The 22962-nt window shown below is 38.2% G+C and overlaps 1 protein-coding gene across 1 annotated transcript in view; it reads left to right on the top strand.

The window, feature by feature from the left end:
• LOC131677590 (protein similar) overlaps positions 1-22962 on the top strand; it is a 359630-nt gene that overhangs the window by 266069 nt on the left and 70599 nt on the right. Inside the window, exon 7 of the mRNA XM_058957482.1 lies at positions 14713-15374. Within this exon, the coding sequence (XP_058813465.1) occupies positions 14713-15374 (662 nt within the window). The remainder of the gene's footprint in view (positions 1-14712; positions 15375-22962) is intronic.

The raw sequence follows: 22962 nt of genomic DNA, 5'->3' as shown, positions 1-22962 counted from the left end.
TATAGTAATGGAAATTTGTTGTTTTTGATCAATTTTAAGGCAAGTATATCAATTTTTAAATTTCATATTTCTAGTATTACTTAGAATACGTCATATATTTATGCAGTAATAGTATGAAATATCTGCATTGAATGCTTTTTCTTTGCGGGCTCCATAACGACAGTAGCGTTGACTATTTCGCTAGTAGGAGTAATGTTTTTTCTAAGTGCCCAACTTAGTGAAAACAAAACCGATCATGTATATTTTTACATATACTTTCTAATAAGAAGTAAAAATATACTTTCCAATATCAAACGGTATTGTTTTGGTTATTATTTCGCATGAAAACGTGTATTACAACTATTGGGTCAAAGCAGCCTGCTAAGTCGGTATAGTTGTAATAGTTTTTTTTCTAAGTACATAACTAAGTGGAAGCAAAACCCACCATCCCTTTTTTACATATGCATTCTAATACTAAGTTAATCCGTACTTTCCGACATCAAAAGTTATAGTTGTGGCTATTTTTCGCATAAAATCATGTATTATAAGTTGTAATAATATGAGTATTTTATTTTCTAACTGCATGACTAATTTATTTTCTAACTGTATGACTAAGTAATTTCGGATGGGCTTTGCGAAAAACAAATGTTTAACCATAATATTGGCATTGGCAAGTTTTTAGCCCGTTTATAAAAATAATACTACGAGCAACCTGTTTTACCACTTTTAACAAATTAACCAGCAAAGAAATTGTTGTAAGACACAGATTTTTTCCGACCCGAAAAGTTACTGTTGTATTTTTTTAAAACATTTATTTATAACAAAATGAAATTAAAAGGTGTTCCGGACCTTTTTTTGATCGAAAAAACCTACTTCGTGCGCCGCGACGTCCAGCGTGGAATAACTTTCATGTGGCGGGCCATTTTTTTCTCGGCAGCATTTTGTTAAGTACTAAAAGTAGTATATGTGGTTTTTCGATAAAAAAAAGAGATCCAGAACACATTGTTATTTTATTTTATTTTAAATAATTGTTAAAAAATATATAGTATAGTTACTTTTCGGATCGGAAAAAATCGGAAAAAATACGAATTATCTGTGTTTTACGACAATTCCATTGCCGGTTAGTTTGTTACAATCGGTCAAACAGGTCGCCCAAAGTATTTTTTTGAATAAACGGGTTAAAACCAAATGTAAATTTTTGCGGCACCCATCTGGAATTGATTTTGGAATGTCAAATATTATCGAAAAATTGTATCTTCCATCCAAATTGTAATTTCGCCAGCGTGAGAAATTTTGACTCTAAGCCAAAAAAAATCAGAAAATAAATTAACAAATTTTCTTATACCATCATAATTTATTATTTTTTCATGTTCGAATCATTACATTTGTTAAAATGGTTCGAAATAACCCATGTGGTTAGTACAATTATAGGAACATAGCTTTACAACTATAGGAGCATAGGAGCGCTTCCTTTTTTAACATTTTGAAGAAAACTGAGTAATAAAGTCATTGGTGCGTTTCAACTTTGTCTCATCAGAAACTGACATTAACTTATTGCCAAAAATTTTCACTATTGGGAGAAAGATTGGTGTTCACCCAATGTTTTCTCCTTGGAGAGGAATATGGTAAAAAAATAAATGTTTAGCCCACATGTACAGATTTTTCTTAGTTGTTGAATTGAACAGTCTTTCGTAAAAAAACAATTACTGGACATATTTAAGTAAATTTGATTTATTATACTTTTAAAACTGCTTAGGCGTTGGCATAGTTCATCCACTACTGGGTCATCTCCCCTAATAAACAAAGGATCGTAGTCGCTATTTTCGTAACTTCTCATCACGTTACCGTGCTATTTTATTCATGATTTTACTGTCAGATTTTTCTGACAGAGTAGGGTGATTTATGGTGATGATTTCAGGATCTTAATTTCGGTTTTAGTAATTTCCGTTCACGTTATTGTGATATTTTATTCACGAGTAGAGTCATTTATATTCATAATTTCAGAATCTTAATAACTTAGATTTTCGATATTTTAGTTGTGAGTAGTGTGATTAATGTTCATGATTTCACGATCGTAGTTGCAATTTTCGTAATTTATTTACACGTTATTGTCATATTTTAATCTTGAGTTTGACTGATTCGCGGTATCCTGTTCTGTAAATTATTTGTGGCTCCATAATATATTTTTGGTGCTCAGCACAGCTTTCGTTTTCTGTCCAGACATCACACTGAATCTTGCTAAAAAAATAACGATGTTCGAGGTCCTAAATCGTTTTTTTTATATCTGCTGCTCGCACCTTTTAATGGTCACTAGTAGCTAGGCACAAATTAATGATATTTCATTAAAAAGTGTAAGGTATAAAAACGATTGCAATATAAATCCAAATTTTGTTTAAAAGTGTACGTGAAAATTTCATGATAATGGCAGTTATTTTTGTGATGTTGGAGTTTTGTCCATTACCGGTCAAAAATGAATCAAGGTTTTGGGCAAAATTTTAGCGAAATTGGCCCATACATACGACCTTTTTTAAAGTAATTGAAAAAGTTTGAAACTTGGTAGATTTTGAGCATACCATAAAGGGTTTAAAAAATCATTTTAATGGAAAAATATTGAAAAAAAGTGTTTTTAGAATAAACAGAAAATTGAGCATTTTTATAGTGCAATATGCTTAAAAAAAATAAGAATCCGAAAACTTTTCATTTGAAGGATCAAAGTGTGCTCAAACTCTACCAATTACCAATTTTTTGATACCTTGATTCAATTTTTGGCCAGGAATGGACAAAATTCCAACATCGCAAAAATAACTGTACTAGAAATCACCAGTCAGTTCACGAATTCATGAATAATATTTCACGAATGAATGAATCATGAATTAGTTTGTGAGGATTGAAAGGATTCATGAATAAAATTCCGAGTTTCGTGAAAAAGTTCACGTAGTCCAGGCTGTTTTGATTTGGTGAACTTATTCACAACGACGAAAACCAGATCATGATCAAGATGTAATAAATCATGAATCAGTTGACGTCGTATAATCGGACTCTGATTAACGTTTCTTAAACTGTGAATGAAATTGCAAGTCAACCTTTAGTTGACTTACAAAAAAATTATTTGGAAATGACATGGCAGAAACCGAATTCACAAAACAAAAGAAAATATCTACAGTAATAGAAGCGCTACTAAAGGGAACATAATCTAAAACACATGATTTTTGTTCAGGGTCCTGTTTTCGTACCGTAATAACGTAATGGTCCCAAAATTTATGGCATTTTATTAACGATATTAAGAACCATTTTTCCGTGTAGTGGGCCATTGCGATATACGATGCTATATTTCTCTGAAGGTACACAATTCTCCTTTCACGCATAATTTTACGCATTTAGTATGGAATTGCTCGTAGAAGTAAACAAAGAGAGGCAAGTTTGATAGATATAATAGCGAGTAATGTAAATTCGCCGTTGTTTGTAAGTATGCTTTTGACAACTTTAAAAAATATAGAAATTACCAAAACTCTCGCTTTTCGAAAAATAAAAAATTGCTATTTTTCATGGAAACGATCAAGTAATATCCTACGGATAGGCATAGAGCTTAAGGCGTTCGCCTGAATATAGATATTGACGCCTCGTCCGGATAATCAAAGCAAGAAAAAGAAATCTATAATCAACAAATTTACTTCAATAATACGATTAAAAACGCTTGTTGCAAGGTTGAACCCGCTCGACAGTTTGCTTTGTGTGAGCGAAGATCCAAAACGAACTGACGCTCGAACATTGTTTCAATTCAATCCACTTAATTTTCATTTTCCTATATGCATGAACTTTGTATTGCATTCAGGCGTTAGAATCGTACACTGCAAGTTATATTTGATGATTCTTTTTGATCGCATGAAAATTTATCAACTGCTTGTAACCCCCTCAACCCCTCCCCTCTGGTACGCCCCTGTTCAATCTCGTTCCGAATTTTAATGACGCTTCTTTGTCAATCTAAACGACCAACCAAGCGCCCATTTCGCGTCACGGAAATTTTCGTCCCGCGAAAGCAATTTATCCTCTTCGTTGGAGCTCCGCTGTTTGCTGCGAACAAATACCGAAAAAAGAGTTTTGCCGAAAATGCCTTTATCGACCACGTTGAATCACACACTTTGTTTAATTGCCGCATAACCAAAGTAAAGGTTTTTTGCAGCCAGATCCTCCCCACCCCGTCTGGTTATTATTCCTCAAGATCACACTTCTGACTGTACCTACGTCAAACATCACACAAACGTCACATGAACGCAGTGCGACAGTCTTTATAATTCTACTTTAACGATGGAACCCGATTCGAAGTTGACCAACACAGCAGCTGAACGCGGCCTCGGAAGCTCTCCGCCTTGAATCCGTTATGAACACCGAGTAGATTGCTTTAAATTGGTCCCGTCACATAATAAGAAGATAGGCGATAGTTTGTGTATTGGTACACATCGTCATCTCCTTTGGGTAGGGATTTTGATTGAATTAGAGCATAGAGCATACTATCAGCACTGCCTTAAGTTAACACAGTGGCTTGTGGGTTTGATTTGAGAGTTTCGTACTGTTTTAGGTTAGGGAAGTGAAACGGGCGAAGGGAACAGTTTAAATTGGGTGTCTCGCGACTAATGCGACACGTTCATTTGTGCATATTGTTGGTAGTATACATAATCAAATTGGATTATCCGTTATGACGAAATGGAAACCGAGAACCGTATGTGTTTGATGCATACCAAGGGAATTGTACGTCACAGTTGTACGAATCCTGCAGTATCTGGTAAAGAGTTCTACTGGAACCCGTTTGGATCTGAGTTAGGGTGTCAACAAAACAGAGGAGTTGAATTAAAAGACAGCTCTAATAAACACAAATATTTGCTTGGATCGCCGAAGGTTACTGATTAAGTAGCCGTAAAATGGCAAAATTCTAAACCACGAGCCAGTAGCATGTTGTTGTGGTACCTACAAAGCAACGAAGAAATGTTGTTTACACCAGAGCGCAGTTCACACCATCTTGTGCAGTGCGAAATTAATTTTGCAGAAATTCTGCTTCGTGTGCAATAAATATGTCTCAAATTATTTAACGGTAAACAAAGTAAGATTGTTACTTCGAATTCGGTTCGAAAACTTTGAACACTTTCAGTCGCTGGCTGGTGAGACATTTTGTGCAAATTTTAGGTTTCTTGCTCTTATTTCCTCCGAAACTGAAGATTGACAAATTCTTCAATCTCTGTTCAACTGTTCACTGCTAATAAGCGCTACAATATCAGTCATCGGATGTCGTTATTTTTTAAATGCCTAAGTCCCCGAGTTTCTGAATAAGCACCTTGCTTTTTCGAGTGGTGTTGTAGTATTATTCTTCTAGAACCCCCGCGCGAAACTCATCCAACACACGACAGAGCTCACTCGTGCTCGCGTGTTTGCTGATTACATAACGGATTTAATTGTTTTCAATTCGTCTCGTTGATATGTGAGACGGTTTGGTTTAGCTCAGTTCGGTCTCTCTCTCTCTCTCTCTGCCTAGAGTGACGGAGAATGGCTTGGCCCTGAACTTGATTCGGCACCGACGAATTGTGATAGAATTATATTCGAGTTTAGTGTCCGTACGTTCTGAGCGCCAGGTTGTGCGGAACAGGAATCTGGCGGGGGGTCATCGATCATTGGCCACTCTGATGTTGCTGGGATGCGACATTGAATTGGGTACAGTTTAAACTTGCATGATTCCCATTATTCAAGTAACTATGTATAATGAATTATTGAAGGGTTCCGTTATATATTATAGTGCATTTTCTCTTTCTGTAATGCAATGAAAATGTGCACGTACCATTGAAGTGCTCAACAGTCTCGTATGCCGACGACAAAAAGTTTTTGACCCTCTAAAAGTCACTTTAATGGTTTCGAGCAACTGCTGGTGTTTAAGGATGACTTCAAAAATTTCGGTGCTGTTTCAGAATTTGAATTCCCCCAAGGAAATCACTTGGGACCATATTTCTTCGTGGTATACTTTAATTATTTGAACTTATCATGTCACACTAAAAAAATATTCAATTTCTGAAGCCGGAGTATCTCATAAGCGGGAAGAATCCTAGATTTCGAACAGAAATTGATGTAGTGAGTTGAAGTACACGACGGAATGTTATATCATAAACTTTCTTCGGTTAGTATACACCACAATTGTTACATATTATTTTTTCATGGTTTTTGTCCTTCTGAATACGAAAAACATTTTTCAATATAGTTATTTTCGTTGAAACGGCTTTGAGTTAATTATTTTTAAATTTAATTCGAAAAACAGGCTACTATTAATACAGTTCCATAGAGTCTGATTCCATCCACCGACAACGGTCTCGATTAGCTTGCAAATAAAGCGGAAACAAATGTAAAGTTAACCAGCCGCGTTTAAGTACATGCGCACGGCACTGTACTATTAAAATCCACAACAAAGTACCGTTAGGCGTGACGACGATTCCGTGGTAGGGCTCTGGTGCGGATCGGCACCACGCCGAGCTGGCAGGAGGATATTATATGACCGCACCTGTATTATGTCGTCTTTAGTTCACTCGAAACCATCGATGGTACTCTGAACATCGATAAAGGCAGCGCCGTGATAGTCCTCGCCAGAAACTGCTCTCAGTGAACTTAATGCTTCGGAGATACACCTCCAACACGTTGTGACCGAATATGAGCCGATACATTACTTCTATTGAAGCCTCGATCTCTTGAACCAATCTTTCGTCGATTCCTTCGTTACAATGGAATAGCTCTCCGCTCCATCAGCATCTCAAATATCCGAAGAGGGAGTTCTAACAACACGTTGTGAACGAATATGAGCCGATACATTACTTCTATTGAAGCCTCGATCTCTTGAACCAATCTTTCGTCGATTCCTTCGTTACAATGGAATAGATCTCCGTTCCATCAGCATCTCAAATATCCGAAGAGGGAGTTCTAAGAGTTATAAGAAACCTTTTATCACACTGTTAGGTGGATTGAAAGCGTTTTTATTGTCATAATTGAGTCGACATTTCAGTCCAGTCTCTATACAAGTTGACCATAACACGATGGAAAAAACATCGAATGTTAATCGTGTTTGTCAAACTCCACGTCACTGCTGCTGAACATTTGAAAAATTCGATCGCAAGGATGTCGCCTTGTCCTGCTGATAGTTGTACTGTTTGTTCATGATTTGTGGTGTGAATCTTTTGAACCAAGATCAGATTACCAATAGTTGCTCAATGTTTGCTGTATCTAGCTTGGTGCTGATCAGAATTCCGGTGTGATCGTTCCAAGATATTGTAACACAAATCGAAGAAAACAAATATCAGAACACACACAGCTAACAAACAACCTTTTCGCGAACACTTATGAACCTTATCAACCGCAACGCAGTGATTCATTGTCGATAAACTGTAGATTCCTGGGAACCTTACCTAGGGCTATAGGTTACGCTCCAGTCACAGTGTCATCGACTTAGTGAATTCTCATAATTTCAGACGCCTCAAACCTGCTTCCTACTTGAACATCTATCATTCAACTACGCTTCGAGTCCGGTAGTACACAGACAAACCCCCAAACCCGTGTAGAAGAAAAATGATAAGCCTGAAATTAAGTAATCTAACGCAGGGTCCACGACGAACCCCCCACTTCTTTTCGACCCTTCCAGCTTGATAGGTGCCGATTATGATTACCGCGAGCGTCTTTCCGTAACAAAGAACCGTCCGGTCCGTCAGTGTGCTTGTTATCGGATTTTTTTTTTCAAAAATACCTCGAAAATAAAAACAAGTCAGCATCTGTTGTGTGTATATTGTAGCAGAGTGCACCACTCAGCTCGCAACACTCCACACCCCGAGATCGACACGCGGTCCCGACGCCGTCACTCGCCGCAGTTCAATCGAAATAGAACCCTCGAAAATAGATCTTCGGAACATTCCTTTTTATTATTCCCGACGCTGATAAAAATAAACGAATTTTAAAAATTTCGTTCACCATAGACTTCCCTCGAAGGAGACACGGAGCGACAGTGGAAAACAAAACCAACCGAGTTTATTTCCACTGACAGTTGCAAGTGGAATATTTATGAGTGAGCGACATCTTGTGCGTTTTTGAATTTTCTGGCGGGAGGGTACCGGTCAAAGAAGCACGCACGCGACAAGTGTGTGTCTACCCAACTCAACTGATCTCTCGCCACATCGGAAATCCTGTCAACTCATCCACACTGATTGTATGCGGGCGTTATCGACGATCGCTGCCCATTGCCGGCACTAATGAGCTTCCGTTAGTAATGGGCGATCGCCTTTCCCGAATCAGAATCACAGTATTTTATCGCTAATGTGTTCTGAATAGCATTTGCCGTCGCCGACTCTGAGCTGCAGTATTTACCGGGTGTGAGATGGAGCAGCACAGGAGCGTTGAATCCAAACTGAAATATAAGAGCAGTTTTCGCTAAAAATAGTCTTGCTCTGGTGGCGTGTTTCTTCTCCCCCTCGAACATAGGGCAACACACACACACAACATGTCGGTGGGAAATGACTGACGGCGAAATGCAGCAGAATGGCGTATGTTAGTGAGGATCGATGTCAAACGTACAGGTTACCTGGAAAGGAGCGGATTGAGTAGTGAGGTAGAATGTAAAAATTGGGGGAATTGGCGCAGAAGTTTTGTGAGAGTATCTCTGGTTATTGAGGCTTTGTTATCATTTGGTGGTGGAATGTATGTCAAGTTTCAAGTAGCTTTTAAAAGCTTAAATGGTTTACAATATTGCCTTGATGTCAAAGGAGTTTATGAGTATTTTGAAAAACCTATTATTCTTGATGGAGAAATGCGAACTTACGAAAAGATCGCAATACTTATGAAAAGTTCGTAATAAAACAAAATTTAAAATATCTCGAAAACTAATACATTTTTGAAATTCTTTGTTATAAGCATTTTGATTTAAAATGACATTTAAAATCATTCAATAAAAAAAATGTATGTTTGACTGCAAATAGTATGAATTTTGAAAATATGTTAAAAGTCGTTGTTAGGAGAACTTTTTTATTGAAAGCTTCTGCATGATCCAACCCAAGTAACCAATAAGCATTATAACGTAGCCTAATATCTGCTTTAGATCTACACATAGGGCAGTCTTAAAGAGCAGTTAAGCCGTATATTCTAATATAATGCCAGTATTATGCCAGATAATGCGAAATATTGTGCTATTGCTGTGCAGAGACTGACAGTCCGTTTTTGCAGTACTAATGCTATTACATTGAAATTCCGTTTTTATCAGCCCCTGTTTTTATCCGTTTTTTACCCGGTTTTATTGACCAACCAGTATTTTGAGGCTATGTCTAGGGAATAAAGAAGAATATTTTTAGAGATTCGGTTTATTTAAAAAAATAAACAAATATGTTTTGCCATTGTCCCCATTTTATCAACCTAACATAAACAAAGGGGGCTGATAAAAACGGGTCTTCGCTGTATATAGCACCAGTGTACAAATGTCAAATTTGAAAGTTTCATATTGGCACTGGTCATGCTAATAGAAAGCTTAAATTAATTGTCATTTTCCGTAATGCGATTTTGCAACGATTTTTTATGTTTCCTTTAGCGGTTCATCATACATAAAGGAAAAATATAAAAATACTGTTTAGTTATGAATAATGTTTGATGAAAATTGTCTTTAGTAAGTCTCGAACAGAAGTACTTTGCGTCGTTCCTCGATGGTTTTGCTGTCAACGCTGTATTGCATAGGATCTGACAAAATGACACATTCCGAATATAAATTTCAAGACGAGTTGCATAGTAAATAAATCCACAGCTTTGCGATAGCATTATATCGGCTGTATATTTGCTCTATAATGGCACTAAATGCATATGTGAAGCATTCATGCTTTAAAAATGTTTGAAATATGTACGCGTTATGTCAGTTTTATATACGTTTTTTTTTACAATGGAGAAGACCTTTACGTCCTAGCCCAGTACACGTGCTATTGGTAGGGTCCAATCTACCACACGGGGTGCACTGGGGGCGTGTCGGGCTCGAATGGTGACCCTGCCATTAATACCGACTAAACTCCATTGGGCTCCGCCATCATTCCTCCCAGGAACTACCTCTCGGTATTACTTCTGGGGGGATGGCTGTACATAATGTACTCATTCACTCTCACTCACGCGTTCATACGTCCTGTATGAGGCTTACTTGGGTGCTCTCTCTATTGCACCTTGATTCACTCTCAGACACTCCCACATGAGGCTGACTTTTGTGCTCACTTTTTTCGTTCCTTTTGAGGCTGACTTGTGTGCTCACCTTACTCATTCCTTGCTAGGCTTACTTTTGTGCTCGCCCCACCCATACCATGTGAGGCTGGCTTGTGTGCTCACCTTTTTCATTCCTTGCTAGGCTTACTTTTGTGCTAGCCTCTACCATACCATGTGAGGCTGACTTTTGTGCTCACCCTTAACATGCCGTGTGAGACTGACTTGGATGCTCACCCTTTCACTCCTCTGCCACGCCATGAGGCATCGATAGCTAAGTCCCAACATACTACGCTACGACCCTCCCGTCTTGTCATGAGGCAGTCCACTTATACGCCTATACACTCACTCTTCTGTCTTGCTTCGGGGTGGCTGGGTTTACCCCTTACGCGGTTGCCATTCGCTGCGCCAAACCTGCCTCGGCATGAACAGACCATTCACTCCCTTTTTTGCGCTTGGCCTTTTTCGCTCCAGCTAACCAATCACTAGTTAGCCGTGCCCGTCGTCTGTTGCTCGGTTCGCCAGATTACCTGTAGCCTACTGGCAATCTGGATGGTAGCAGCCGAGACTGCGTTCCACTTCTCCACCGATTGACACATCCGCTGAATAAGGGTATCAGGGGTTGTGTCCCAGCCACAGACGTCAAGTATTGCTCTTCTTTCGACGTCGAACCGATGACATACGAACATTATGTGTTCGGCAGTTTCGTCTACACCTGGGCAGACAGGGACCTCCGCGTGCCCGAACCTGTGGAGGTACTGTCGGAAACAGCCATGGCCTGACAGGATTTGTGTCAGGTGGAAGTGAACTTCCGCATGGGGTCTTCCCACCCACGGTAACGATTTTAAAGATTTTCGGACGGATCTGCGTGGAATCCCTCACCAGCTACCGAGTCAATTCTAAGTGAAGTTAAGATCTCATATCGCGTTCCATGCTAGTCCACAGCGGCATTGGGCAACACACGGCTTGCCTACTTCTCATTCGCGCACATTAGCTGTTTCTGTTCTTTGACTGCTCCGCCCATTGGCTAAGTATAAAACAGACGGGATTATTAAGAAACCAAATAAAGTTGAGGATCACTTACGGCATCACGCCATTCTATTCCGTAAAGGCCGCTCCGGAGTCAAATTATCAGATAGTCCCATTCCAAGGATTTTGACATCTATTTTGCTAGATTTTTTTTAAAATTTGCCAATTTTTTTGTTAGGGGAAACTTTCCACTGCGACCACTATTCAGGTTATATTTTGTGACTTTTGTGGCAGTTTCATTTACCAATAGTATTTCACTGCCTAGGACACACCTCCGGGAATTCCGGTGAACAAGACGATCTTGCGTTTGGAGAAGTTGATGAGTTTCTGGTTCCAAAATATCTACACATATTTGAATCAGTTAAAAATTACCATAGTGTTGAGCAATACCCAGCCAGACTGTTAAGGGGATTAAAACAACCTAGAGATTCTCCTCAGGTCCACTTACTACATGTTTAATTTTGTCTTACTCAAATTTATGCCTGGTGACGCACTAAAATGTCACTAATTTTCAGGTTCTAGTTATGGAAAATAATTCATTGTAATTTTCTTAGTTGAAATCTGAAGCGGTATCCACGTACCCTGTCGATACCTAACGGTTAAGCACTCAGCTCAGCAAGACTATTGAACGTTATCAGTATTGGATTTCATATTCAACTGTATAAAGCGGACTTCCGTAAGCTCCAGTTTCATTTTTCACCTTCGGCTAATAGAAGGACGGATACGACAATATTTAACATCAACAGATAGTGTATTGAATCGAAACTTGCGTCTATTTTGCTGCGAAGATTTACTCATCTCACAACAAACAACATCGCAAAAATAAAATCAACATCGTTGTATCGCTCACGTCAGATCGTGGCTAACTTAACTATAGCAAGAGCTTAACCAGAGGTAGAATGTACACTGGTACACATTGTTGTATTGCCTCGTATTGCCGGATTACATTGTACACAATCTCTGAAATGACGAGTTGGTGAAAAAAATCATTGGCAGGCAAATAGGATGCTAAAAAATTGTTTGACTCAAACCCAGCAAATTTACAAAAAAAACCGGTTTCTATAATTTGATAGCAGACTTGTATAGTTTTTCTCGTGATTATCCGTCCCTTAATTATTTTTTCGGGTTATGACTTTGTTTGCAGTTGTGAAAAAATCGATGAAAGTTTAAATGATTTTATATTGACAGCTCAATCATTATGTTATTAAAAATTATGCAAAGTGGACAACACGTTCCAAGAAAATACATTTATATGAAGTTTTCCACCAATATGAGAATATTTATTTTTGGCATAGCGAATCAACATAAGAACGGGTTTCGGCCACCTTCGATGATATTTGGAATAAGATAGAATATAATAAAAAGGAGCCTACTTAATTGAAGGCCCCCGACTCAACACAGTTTGCACACAGATTAACAGTCATAACACTACGAAGAAATTAGTCCAAAAATATCGATCCGCCAGTTGCCTCTGCACTCAAACTCCTCCTTTTATGCATGGTCCCAAATTTGTTTGTGGATTATCCCTCAGGCTTGGGAACAATTTTTCACTAGTGGTTTATCCCCCGTATACTTGTATATGTCAGTAGCGCCTTTTCCGCAAACGTGACCTAAACTAAACTCCAACTAAAACTATTTTTAAAATGATCGAGCAAGCGGTAAACTAGTGTTATGTCTGTTGGTCTGTGATTCCCATAAGCACCACGCTGTCAGATCCAAGAGTATACATTGATCCGTCACAAACAGGATTGTGATCTTGTTGAAACCATGTTTCTATTTAGCAGTTTAGACGAATGAAAAACCTTACTTAGATTTTGAAATATATGTAAACTGTATGATGGTTGAAAGAGCAAAAGTTGTTTAACCCTTTCATGCCCAACTTTTTTTTAGTGCATATAGAGTTCCAAAACTATTTTTCTCTAAAAATGGGATCAAGAAAAAGCTTTTGTCATAAATATAGGTGCTTCCCTCGCAATGCTAGAAGCTGCACAATTTTTACCTTCCAATGCTCAATATAATTCTCGTAGAATATTTACATTAGTCCAATTACGTGGAAAACGTAGTCGAAAATAGATTAAAATGATAGGTTTTATCAGTTTTCAGTAATATTGCAAAATAACAAAGATATCTCAAATATTTTTTTTCGTCGGCAACGTAATCTGCCCCTGGCAGCACTGCTCCATCGGAATCTAATCAGATTAACTGCAATAACTTTGGTTCTAGAGCTAATACTTGTAACTGTTAGTGCTGAAATGAAAGGTAATAATCACATTTATTAGCCTTGCTTGTTTTTGTGAATCAATCTTGCCTAAACCAAGAATTATAGCTGTTTGAAAACGTTGATTATTAACAGCATGGCATGAACGGGTTAATTTAATAGAAGATACTCCCATTGCAAAAAGTAACAGAAGATAGAAGATACTCCCATTGCAACAAGTTAATATAACTAAAAACGCACATGCAGGCTCATACAATAAACATAAAAAATGTGAATATAATTTGTTTGTTTGAGCACCCTGGAACATTTCTAAAAAGGCCTAGAAAAACCTGGAAATCAAGAAATTTAATTTTCCGAAATAAGTCGACACCCTAACGTTGCTTCTGTTGCTAGACTTGTCCGATTCGATTCAAACTAGTAGCAGATATTCTTGCTGACACTAGGATTCGACTCAAGGATGAACCGATGGAAGTCATTTATATTATTGTCGCTCTAACGTTGACTTTGATTAAAATTTCTTCAAGTAGCAGTTCTCCAGTCCAAACCGAATATATACCCACGCCCCTGGAATGTGGGTACAGATTTTATTTTGCAACTTTTTTACGATTCCGCTTCGTTATAAATTGAATATATTTTTCCTCCTCATAAATCTGCGCCTATACTGGTGCAGCAAAGTCGAAAGGCTGTGGATGTCACACCACGCACGAAAACAAACTTCACCCACACACGCACACCAGTACGTATAACCCCCGAGAAAAACAAAAATCGGTGGAAAATTTTGATCTGTTCACATTTCATTCGCCAGAGTAGTCCCGAATTTCAGAGACTTTCCAAAGAGCAATCCGTAACCCACATAACTACGCGCGCGCTCGGTCCCACCCGGTAACAAACAATAAACTAAGTGCTTTGGGTTCTGTTTTTCGCCAACCGAACTTTAATGCAAGGAAGAAAATGAAGATGAAGATAACGAAGTGCATCGATTCGGTCAATTAACTTTTCCTCTGATTTTCCGCCGACCCAGTTCCACGCGCAAAACTCGCGATAAACGATGCGTACCCGCCAGCTAGTCAGAATGGTTCGCATCGCTTTCCAGGAGTTCTTCGCGGCAGGCACTGTGAGTCGGGCCGGCAGCGTGGAAATAAACTAATAAACTGCAGTGAAAAGTGAATTTTTCTTCTCCGTCCGTTGAGAATTTCGCTTTCACTTTGGTGAACGAAATCCCCAAAAATGCCCAATTGAAATTTTTGCAGTGGTGTGGAGAACAAAGATGAGATTTACTCGTGTGCTCAACTGGAAGCACGTCAGCAGAAATCAACCACGGAATCACCGCCAGTCGCTTCGCAAGCAGATGCTACCGCAGTGACCAAGAACAACACCGTGAAGACAAGTGATAAAGTGCTCAAAGAGAATATCAACCACAGCAATACAGATAATCGAATTGAAAGCGAGCCACTGTTGTCGGAAGCTATAGCAAAGAAGAAACCATTGTCAGCGGAGCAAGTGATCAGAGTGCTCGGAACTACCACCAGCAACAGTAGCAACATCGTTCGGAAAGTTACGGCTGCCCCCGGTAATAGTGTACCACGTCCAGTATCAGTGACGGCATCGATTTTCACTTCTGCGCCGAAGAAGGAACCGTTGGGCTGTAACGAAAGCACCGTTGGCGGTGTTGATAGACTGCCCCCCGTACGCAAGGTAGTGCCCCCTCAATCGGTGACAGCGAAACTGTTTGTGACTTTCAGTCCACCACCACCGCCAGTAGCTGGTGCTGGAGCTGCTTCAACTTCAACTGCTGCGGCCGCCAATAACGCCAATAAACCGAAATACGCTACCGACAAAATATTCGCCCCACGCACGCAGGATATGAACAAAGGGTTCTTGATGTTCTCGGAAGAGGAGCCAGGATTGACAAGTAAGTGGCAATGTTTGTTTTGTTTTTATCTGTTTTTTTTCCGAATGCACTAAATGACAGAAACATATCACAATAGGGGTGTTCCCGTTCATTTTACATTAAATTTATTGGAATTATTACTGTTCAGTGAATTGTGTAAGTTTGTTTTACCTCTTTTCGTAAAGAGTGTACAAGAAATTTTTGTAACACTTACAACTGATTGTACCTTTTTTCCTACTAATTTCGTGTTCACCGTTTAGTGTGTATTAGAGGAAAAATTTGAGTGTGTATTAGAGGTAAAAGGGTACATAGATCGAAACTAATAATTAGCGGATGTCAGGTGGAGTCTAGTGGAAATCCAATCAGGTGAACTGATAACCAATGGCCAGTGGTCCTGAATGCATATTTATCACAATTTTTCACATTTTCTAAAATTACATAACTTAGTCTTATAATATATTTCGGAACGATTTTGTATTTTATACTGGCCTGTTTTTCGTTAAAATAGTAGTTGAAAAAGACCTATTCTGCCTATAGTTATATTACAATTCACACCTTTTTTTTAAAGGAAATAACCTTAGTATTTGAATGGAGATATTTCTGTTTCTCGAAAAATACGGGAAAGTGGGGTACTGAGACATTTTGTCCTCAAAATCCCCTATTTTTAAAATTTTTTCTGCTCCGTGATGCAAATCCTACATATTTTGCATTTTTTCTTGTGTGAAAAAATCTCAGAAATCGAACGAAATCTTTTTGATCTTTGTCCAAATACGAGAAGTTGGGGTTATAGGGCCTTTTGCCATTCATATTAAATTTTATCATTTTCTCGTGTATATATCTTTATTATTCTTCACTCAATTTTCATAAAATGTAACTTGCTGAACGTGGAAAATTCTTAGGAATAAAACAAAAAAAGATTCGTTACCGGAAAAATTTAAAAGCGTTAAATTCTTCGACAATAACTCTACAAATCACATTTTTTCATTAACTGTCAACTTCCCCTATTTTTCCAGGAATGAAACTTTTCTCATGTGATCCCTAAGCGTATTTTACACTAATGATAATTATAAAAATGTGAAATTGAGACTAAATGTCAGAGAATTTGATGTTTCTGAATTTTACCGGTAACGGATCTATTTTGATTTTGTTCCTAAGGATTTTCCACGTTACAAGTTACATTTTATGAAAATTGAGAGAAGAATAATAGATGATAAAATTTAATATGAATGACAAAAGTCCATATAACCCCTACCTCTCGTACTCGGACTAAGGTCAAAAGGTTCCGTTCCATTTCTGAGATTTTTTCACATTATAAAAACTGCAAAATATATATGATTTAAATCACGGAGCAGAAATATTATAAAAAGTAGGGCATTTTGGGGACAAATGACCCAATACCCTACCTTCCCGTTTTTTCGAGAAACGGAAATATTTCCATTCAAATACTAAGGTTATTTCCTTTAAAACGAGGCATGAATTGTAATTTTCTTAGTGCTATTTCAAAAGTTATAGCTTTTAATATATTTTTCCTCTATATTTTCTTATAGTACCAATTTCAAAAATTTCAACCGAAGTGAGCGAGAATCTAGAATTGTCCAAATGATGTGAGTTTACATTGACATTTGTGACAATATGAGAGGGGAGGCCATTAAGAATTAAAAAAAAATTGATGCCCTATTGTAGAACAACAAATTTTAGACAAATTTACTGAAGACTTTATATTCCATACTTTCCATTTCACAAGAAATTCAAAAGTAAGGTATAAGATGTTCTCTAAAATTTATTTATTCTTATATATTCTGAAGTTTTTGTTTTGTAACAAACTTTTGCATTTTTTTTATCCCCCTCTTTTAGTACGTAAAAATGCTTTAACTTTTTTCTTCACTAAAGACATTTTACGTAATGTTCTAGCTTACTTCCATGCCCTTATATGTACGTCACAACACGCCATATTTTGTTATTTTTTAATTATGGAAGCCCTAAGCTTAGCGTCATTCGCCTCTTCTTTCGGGTTAGAAAGATTTCTACCCTATGTGCGAGGTTGGGAATCGTACCCAGGGGGAATAGACATCTATGCACGAGAAAATGATTAAATTTGATATAAATGACACATTACCTAGAAACCCAACTTCTCGTATTCTGACAAAGGTCCCGTTCAATTTCTGTGATTTTTTCTCATCACAAAAACTGCAAAAAATCATGATTTGCAGCAAAAAGCAGAATGGTTATTAAGAATAAGGCATACTTGAATAAAATTCCCCAATACTCCACCTTTTCCTTTTTTTGTGTAACAAAAATACTTTCATTACAAAGCTAATTTTTTTTTCTTTGTAAAATGGTATAAAATATAACTATCCGAGTGCTACTTGTAGCATTTAATATAGTGCCAATGTGAAAAAATTTCAAGCGAAGTAGGCGGGGGTCAAACATTGTCCAAATGATGTGAAATTTGACATATGAGCTTACTTAGACATTTGTCACACAACACGAAAAGAGGGGGGGGGGGCTATGAGATTCAAAAAAAAAAATTGCTATGCCCTACTAGATAAGTCTGAGCCAAATTTCGATTGCATCTCATCAGTAATTAGCACCAACTTGGGGTCAATTAGACACTAAATCCGAGCAAATTGTGTGAACGCCTAAATTAACAGGCTGGTCCCGAGCGATACCTCGGCGAGCAAACAGAAAACCTCTACCAACCTCTGATTTACTGATGGGAAAGCGAAATTGAACTCTTGTTTTATAGCTGATGAACCGAGCGCCTGACACTATTCTAAATTTGCTTCCATTGAGAAAATAAATTGGACTAATGCAATTAGTGCACAAGGGTGCAACACTTAACTTCGCGCATCAACTGGGAGCCAGAATGATGATAAATTCAAACTAGCACCAAATTGGCATGAGTTTGTTAGTCAACCGTCTAGCTGACCCCTAGTTGGTGCTAGTTACTGATGAGATGAAATGGAGGCAAAAAAATCTAACTTTATTTAAATTTGGAGTACTATTATGCACAAATTTGTGTAATCCATTTTTTCCTTTTGGTAATTAGATGTGCATAATTCAGATAGGTTCTTCGAACTTAGAGTTTTAAGGGATATCCATCAAATTTGATGAGAATCCTAGAAGCTTTAGGGATGTCTGCTGAATTAAAAAATGCTTCCAATTTCCAGGGTTTTTATCCTAATTTTAACAATTTTTTGTCGATCTTCCTAGTGTCTCTTTGTAGAATTCAATGCAGACTTCCGACTGTAGAAGCCTCGTGTAAACTCCGGAGAAGGTACGGGCTACGGTCTCAAGAAGGTGTTACGTAATTTAAGAAAATGCCTCACAGCTCCGAACATTAGTGTGAGTCTTACAGGATATTCTACTAGAATCGTTGTGCTTCGGCGAATTTTCTAAAACCAATGCACTTCTTCGAAAAACTTTTTTCAGGTTAAAAATATATAATAACCTTTATGAAAATCTAGGAATTGCCTCCTAATAGAAGTTTCAAGGGTATTCTACGGCATTCTAGAAAGTTTTTCGAGTTTCAGGGAGTTTACGAAAGTTTTGATCTTCGAGGGCATCACAACGAACATCAATAAAATGTTTTGAAATGCAGTGTTCCTTTAAGAACTCTAGTAAAATGCTGCAAAGTTTAACAAAATCCTACAATCTGAGTGAGGTCTTGCGAATAACAAAAACAATTCGCAAGCTTGAACGACATGTCCAACAAACTTCTTGAAAAACGCTGTAAACTTCAAGGAAGTCTGCAAACTTTAGAGTATTTTTAAAATTTCAAAGAAGCTTTCAAACTTCAGAAAAAATGGTCGGCCTTTGGGCACAGGCGACATCAACAGTGATGAAAAAGGCTTTCAATTTTTATTTGTCGTGACTACGACTCACTATTCTACAGGCCCCTTTCCAAAATATCGGATAAAGCCGGAGGGAAGATTTTTGGTCGCTAGTAAATTTCATTGTGCTGTGCTGTGGAATTACACCATGTTTACACTAACATGCTAGAAAAATGTTCACAATGTTGCAGTAAAGTTCGAAGTTTAAGTATTCTATAAACTCACACGCGATCGAACACGTTAACGTACAAATGCTCGAGCCCTTCGCGATGATACACGCGATCGCCATATCCTTTCGCCCGCACATATCTGAACCGTACAATGAATATCACTTTCAGAATCACAGCCCGTAGTAATTGGCCTTAAGCAGTGTTTTAGTGGGCGACATTGCCTGTCCCACTCTGCAATTGTAGTAAGTGATTCTGACGGGGAGCCCTTTCGATAACCTGACTCTTCAGCTCCAATAGGATTACTCTCGACAAAAAGTATAAGTATTCTATAAACAACGCAAAGCTTTTCAGAAAACATGCGGATTTTTTCCAGGCTATTTCAAGCAGAGCCGTCAGAATATGGAGCACCTAAGAGATCTAATCGAATATTGGGAAGCTACATAAGTTCCGCATGTATTTCATTCATTGTTCTCAAGTCGAATGAGAAGTACGTGGAGGCACGATTAGACAATCTAAACATTTGTAGTCCATATATAGTTACGTATTTTTTTGTGGCTTCATTCAATAGAATCAAAGATGAAGAGAAATAATAAACGTATTGTTAATGTTGAAGTTGTACCTCATTCGACTTTTGCTAATTAAATGAGTTGGTTGCTGCGGACCTCCACGGATAAAAATCGATTTTGTTCGCTATCCCTATGTTATTTTGAGTTTGCTGGGAAACAATACTTTAAATTTCAATTTGCACTCGGAAAATATATTTTTCTTCGCGGACTCCCATCAACGACTTCTCGCCCCCTAGAGGTCCGCGGACCAAAGGTTGAGAATCACTGGCCTGGATACAGATTTAATATCTGACTAATTAAAATACCCCTTTGCGGCAATCTTTTGCAGGAAATCCCCGTCATCCTGCCGATCAAAGGCCTGACGGCTTATATTTTTACCTGTTTCACATACTAAGTATAAGAAATATTATTATTAATCGCTATATGTGCACTGTCAGATCATTAATCTAACTGACTTAGTGAGGACATACAAAGGCTCGAGCCCTTCGCGATTGTATGCCTTCCTTATACCTAGAGCAGAGATTTGGCGGAAAATCAATCGTCGTTTATTTAATGATTTTTGTATTTTTTAAAGTTTGACATTAAGCCATCAATACTGATTTGCTAAGGCAGTTCTGACGAATCAATAGCTAGAAAAATGAACAAATGAAATAGCTAAGATTAAAACCGGTAAAAATATTCCAGTTGTTCTGGTTGAGATTCGAACCTAGCGTCATTAGAGATTTCAAGGGCTCAATTCATGTTGTTTCCACTTCTTGTATGTTTATGCTGGCATAGAAAGTAAAGTGTCATATCATTCATAGTCCCGTACATAGAAGTTTGGAAATTGTTAGGATTCTACTATTCCCATCTCAGGAGTACATCTTCGGCACAAAAATCAAAAACTTAGCCATCTATACTTCCGACTTGAAAATCTTGCTCATTTGGACACGTTAAATTTCACAACACATTTGTAAATGTCAAACCCATATGGTCCAGACTTGTACTAGAGGACACAAAAAGGAATAATAATCACCCACACACACATAGAACTGAAATAACATCAACTGCTTAGCAAATTGAGAAGAGTAATTCTGGCGATAACACTTTACTGGACGATAGAATTGTACCCGCAAATTCTCACGAATGAATCCTCTACGCTTTGCACCCAATCCCAGAACCTAGCGAAACAAAATCTCCAAACTCAAACCACTTTCTCCGCGTAATGATTACATCAGAAGCTGCCACACGCTGGCATCCACATCCCACACCCCCCTCAATCCCTAGCCCAGCTGAGATGAAGGATGAAAAATCGATGAACTACTTTTTCTCTCAACCAGAACAGTCCGTGGCCAACGAAGAGGATGGATAAAAAAAGTATGTAAAAGCGCAAGACTCCTGACTTTGCACTGAGTGATGAAATTGAAACACAGTCTCAAGTCGTAGCCACCACCACCACCACTACCATCATCATCTTCACAGAAAATCTTTTTCGCTATAAACGCTGTAAAGTTCTACGGATTCGTATGTGGCTCCAGCTCGTGTAGCACCCCACGTACGTGGGGTATGATCGATGTGAGGGGAGCAAACATGCTTCGTTTTCAAGTTACGTTTGCTGATAGATGACGTTTAAAGCTATGGGATGTTGGTTGAATTTGACTCAATTAATCTTTGAGTTTATTCCATGTTTCTTCAATCGGTACAAATTTGGTTGAATTTTGATAACACGGGAGTACTGCAAATTTTTTATTTTTAGAATCTCCGTGTTCGTCTGAAAAGCACATCTCGCGTTAAACAGTGATACCTTCAACCCGAACCGAAAGACACCCCAAGGGTTATCAATCAATAAATTAAATGTACCGTTATCCTAAGTCGAATAGTCGTTTGTCACAGCATTCGAAGCATAACGACAAGGAAACGTTTCGGACCACCCGATGGCACCCCATTCGTTCACGGCCAAAGTGGTGTCAGTCAGAAAACCACAGCCACTTCTGAATGGATCTACTGTGACTCCCAACGAACCGGTATTAATCTTACAAATAGTCCCAATCAACTTGAAAAGGTCATTTCCGGATTGGCCCGGATTAGATGCATAGTTTAGTGATTTTCTGAAATTTAATGCGGATGTCTATTCCGAAAGTCGACAAATAGGCTTAATTTTTTCTCTAAATCGATTTTTCCTCTGGACGCCTATGGGATAATTCTGTCTACTTTGCAGGATGTGTTGCATTAATTTGATAAGATTGCACTGTCATAGTTTTTGGTGAATTGTTACTTTCTGGAGAGTGAGAAAAGTGAGTTTCGGGATAGGGTGCTCAGAATGTTTGTAGAAAAATTTGACTCAATCAGTAGGTTCTATTTGAATTTCGGAGATTGATGGGTTGTTCTAATAGGACAGCAATAGAATATTTGAAACAAATAGAAAATTTTTAAATTGAAACAGGATACAATCACAACAGGAATCGTCGGTGCATTTTTGCCTTTCTCACGTTAGGAAAGCCTTTGCAATCACTCTGAAACTAAATTTTCCAACCGAGACCCGGAGTGCCGAGTGTCACATAGCATTCGACTCTGTTCGTCGTCGAGATCTTAAAATATCTGGGTGCTAGTGTGTAAGGTAAGGTTTAAAAAGCGTCAAATCCCTAGCATTTAGTGTCTGTAGCTATTTAGCTTCGGCCAAAATGATCTATTTATTTCTTGTTTCCGTTAGCAATTAAGCTCCCGTTTCCGCAAGTCATTTAACTTTGTCGCGATAAACTCGGATAGTTAGTACCCGGCGTTGAATCAACCCAATTCCGACTGAGAATTTTTCGGCGGCGGAATTTCTCCTCATACAGATGCTTCTACAGGGATCTGAAAGTTATAGGAATATTCTGTTTCTTCTAACCTTATGTGGTAAAGAGCTATAGTTTCTATCAGATGCGTTAATTTTTGATTCAGGAATTAAGCATCCATGTTTTGGTTACATTTTTGTTGTGTGTTGTCATCAGAGTAGCTCGCTTCAAAACAGCATTTAGCACCCTGCTTTGAAGCGAGCTACTCTGATGACAACACACAACAA

Source organism: Topomyia yanbarensis, chromosome 1 (genome assembly GCF_030247195.1).
Source record: "Topomyia yanbarensis strain Yona2022 chromosome 1, ASM3024719v1, whole genome shotgun sequence".
NCBI classification, from domain to species: domain Eukaryota; kingdom Metazoa; phylum Arthropoda; class Insecta; order Diptera; family Culicidae; genus Topomyia; species Topomyia yanbarensis.
This window is presented reverse-complemented; position numbering and strand designations above follow the sequence as displayed.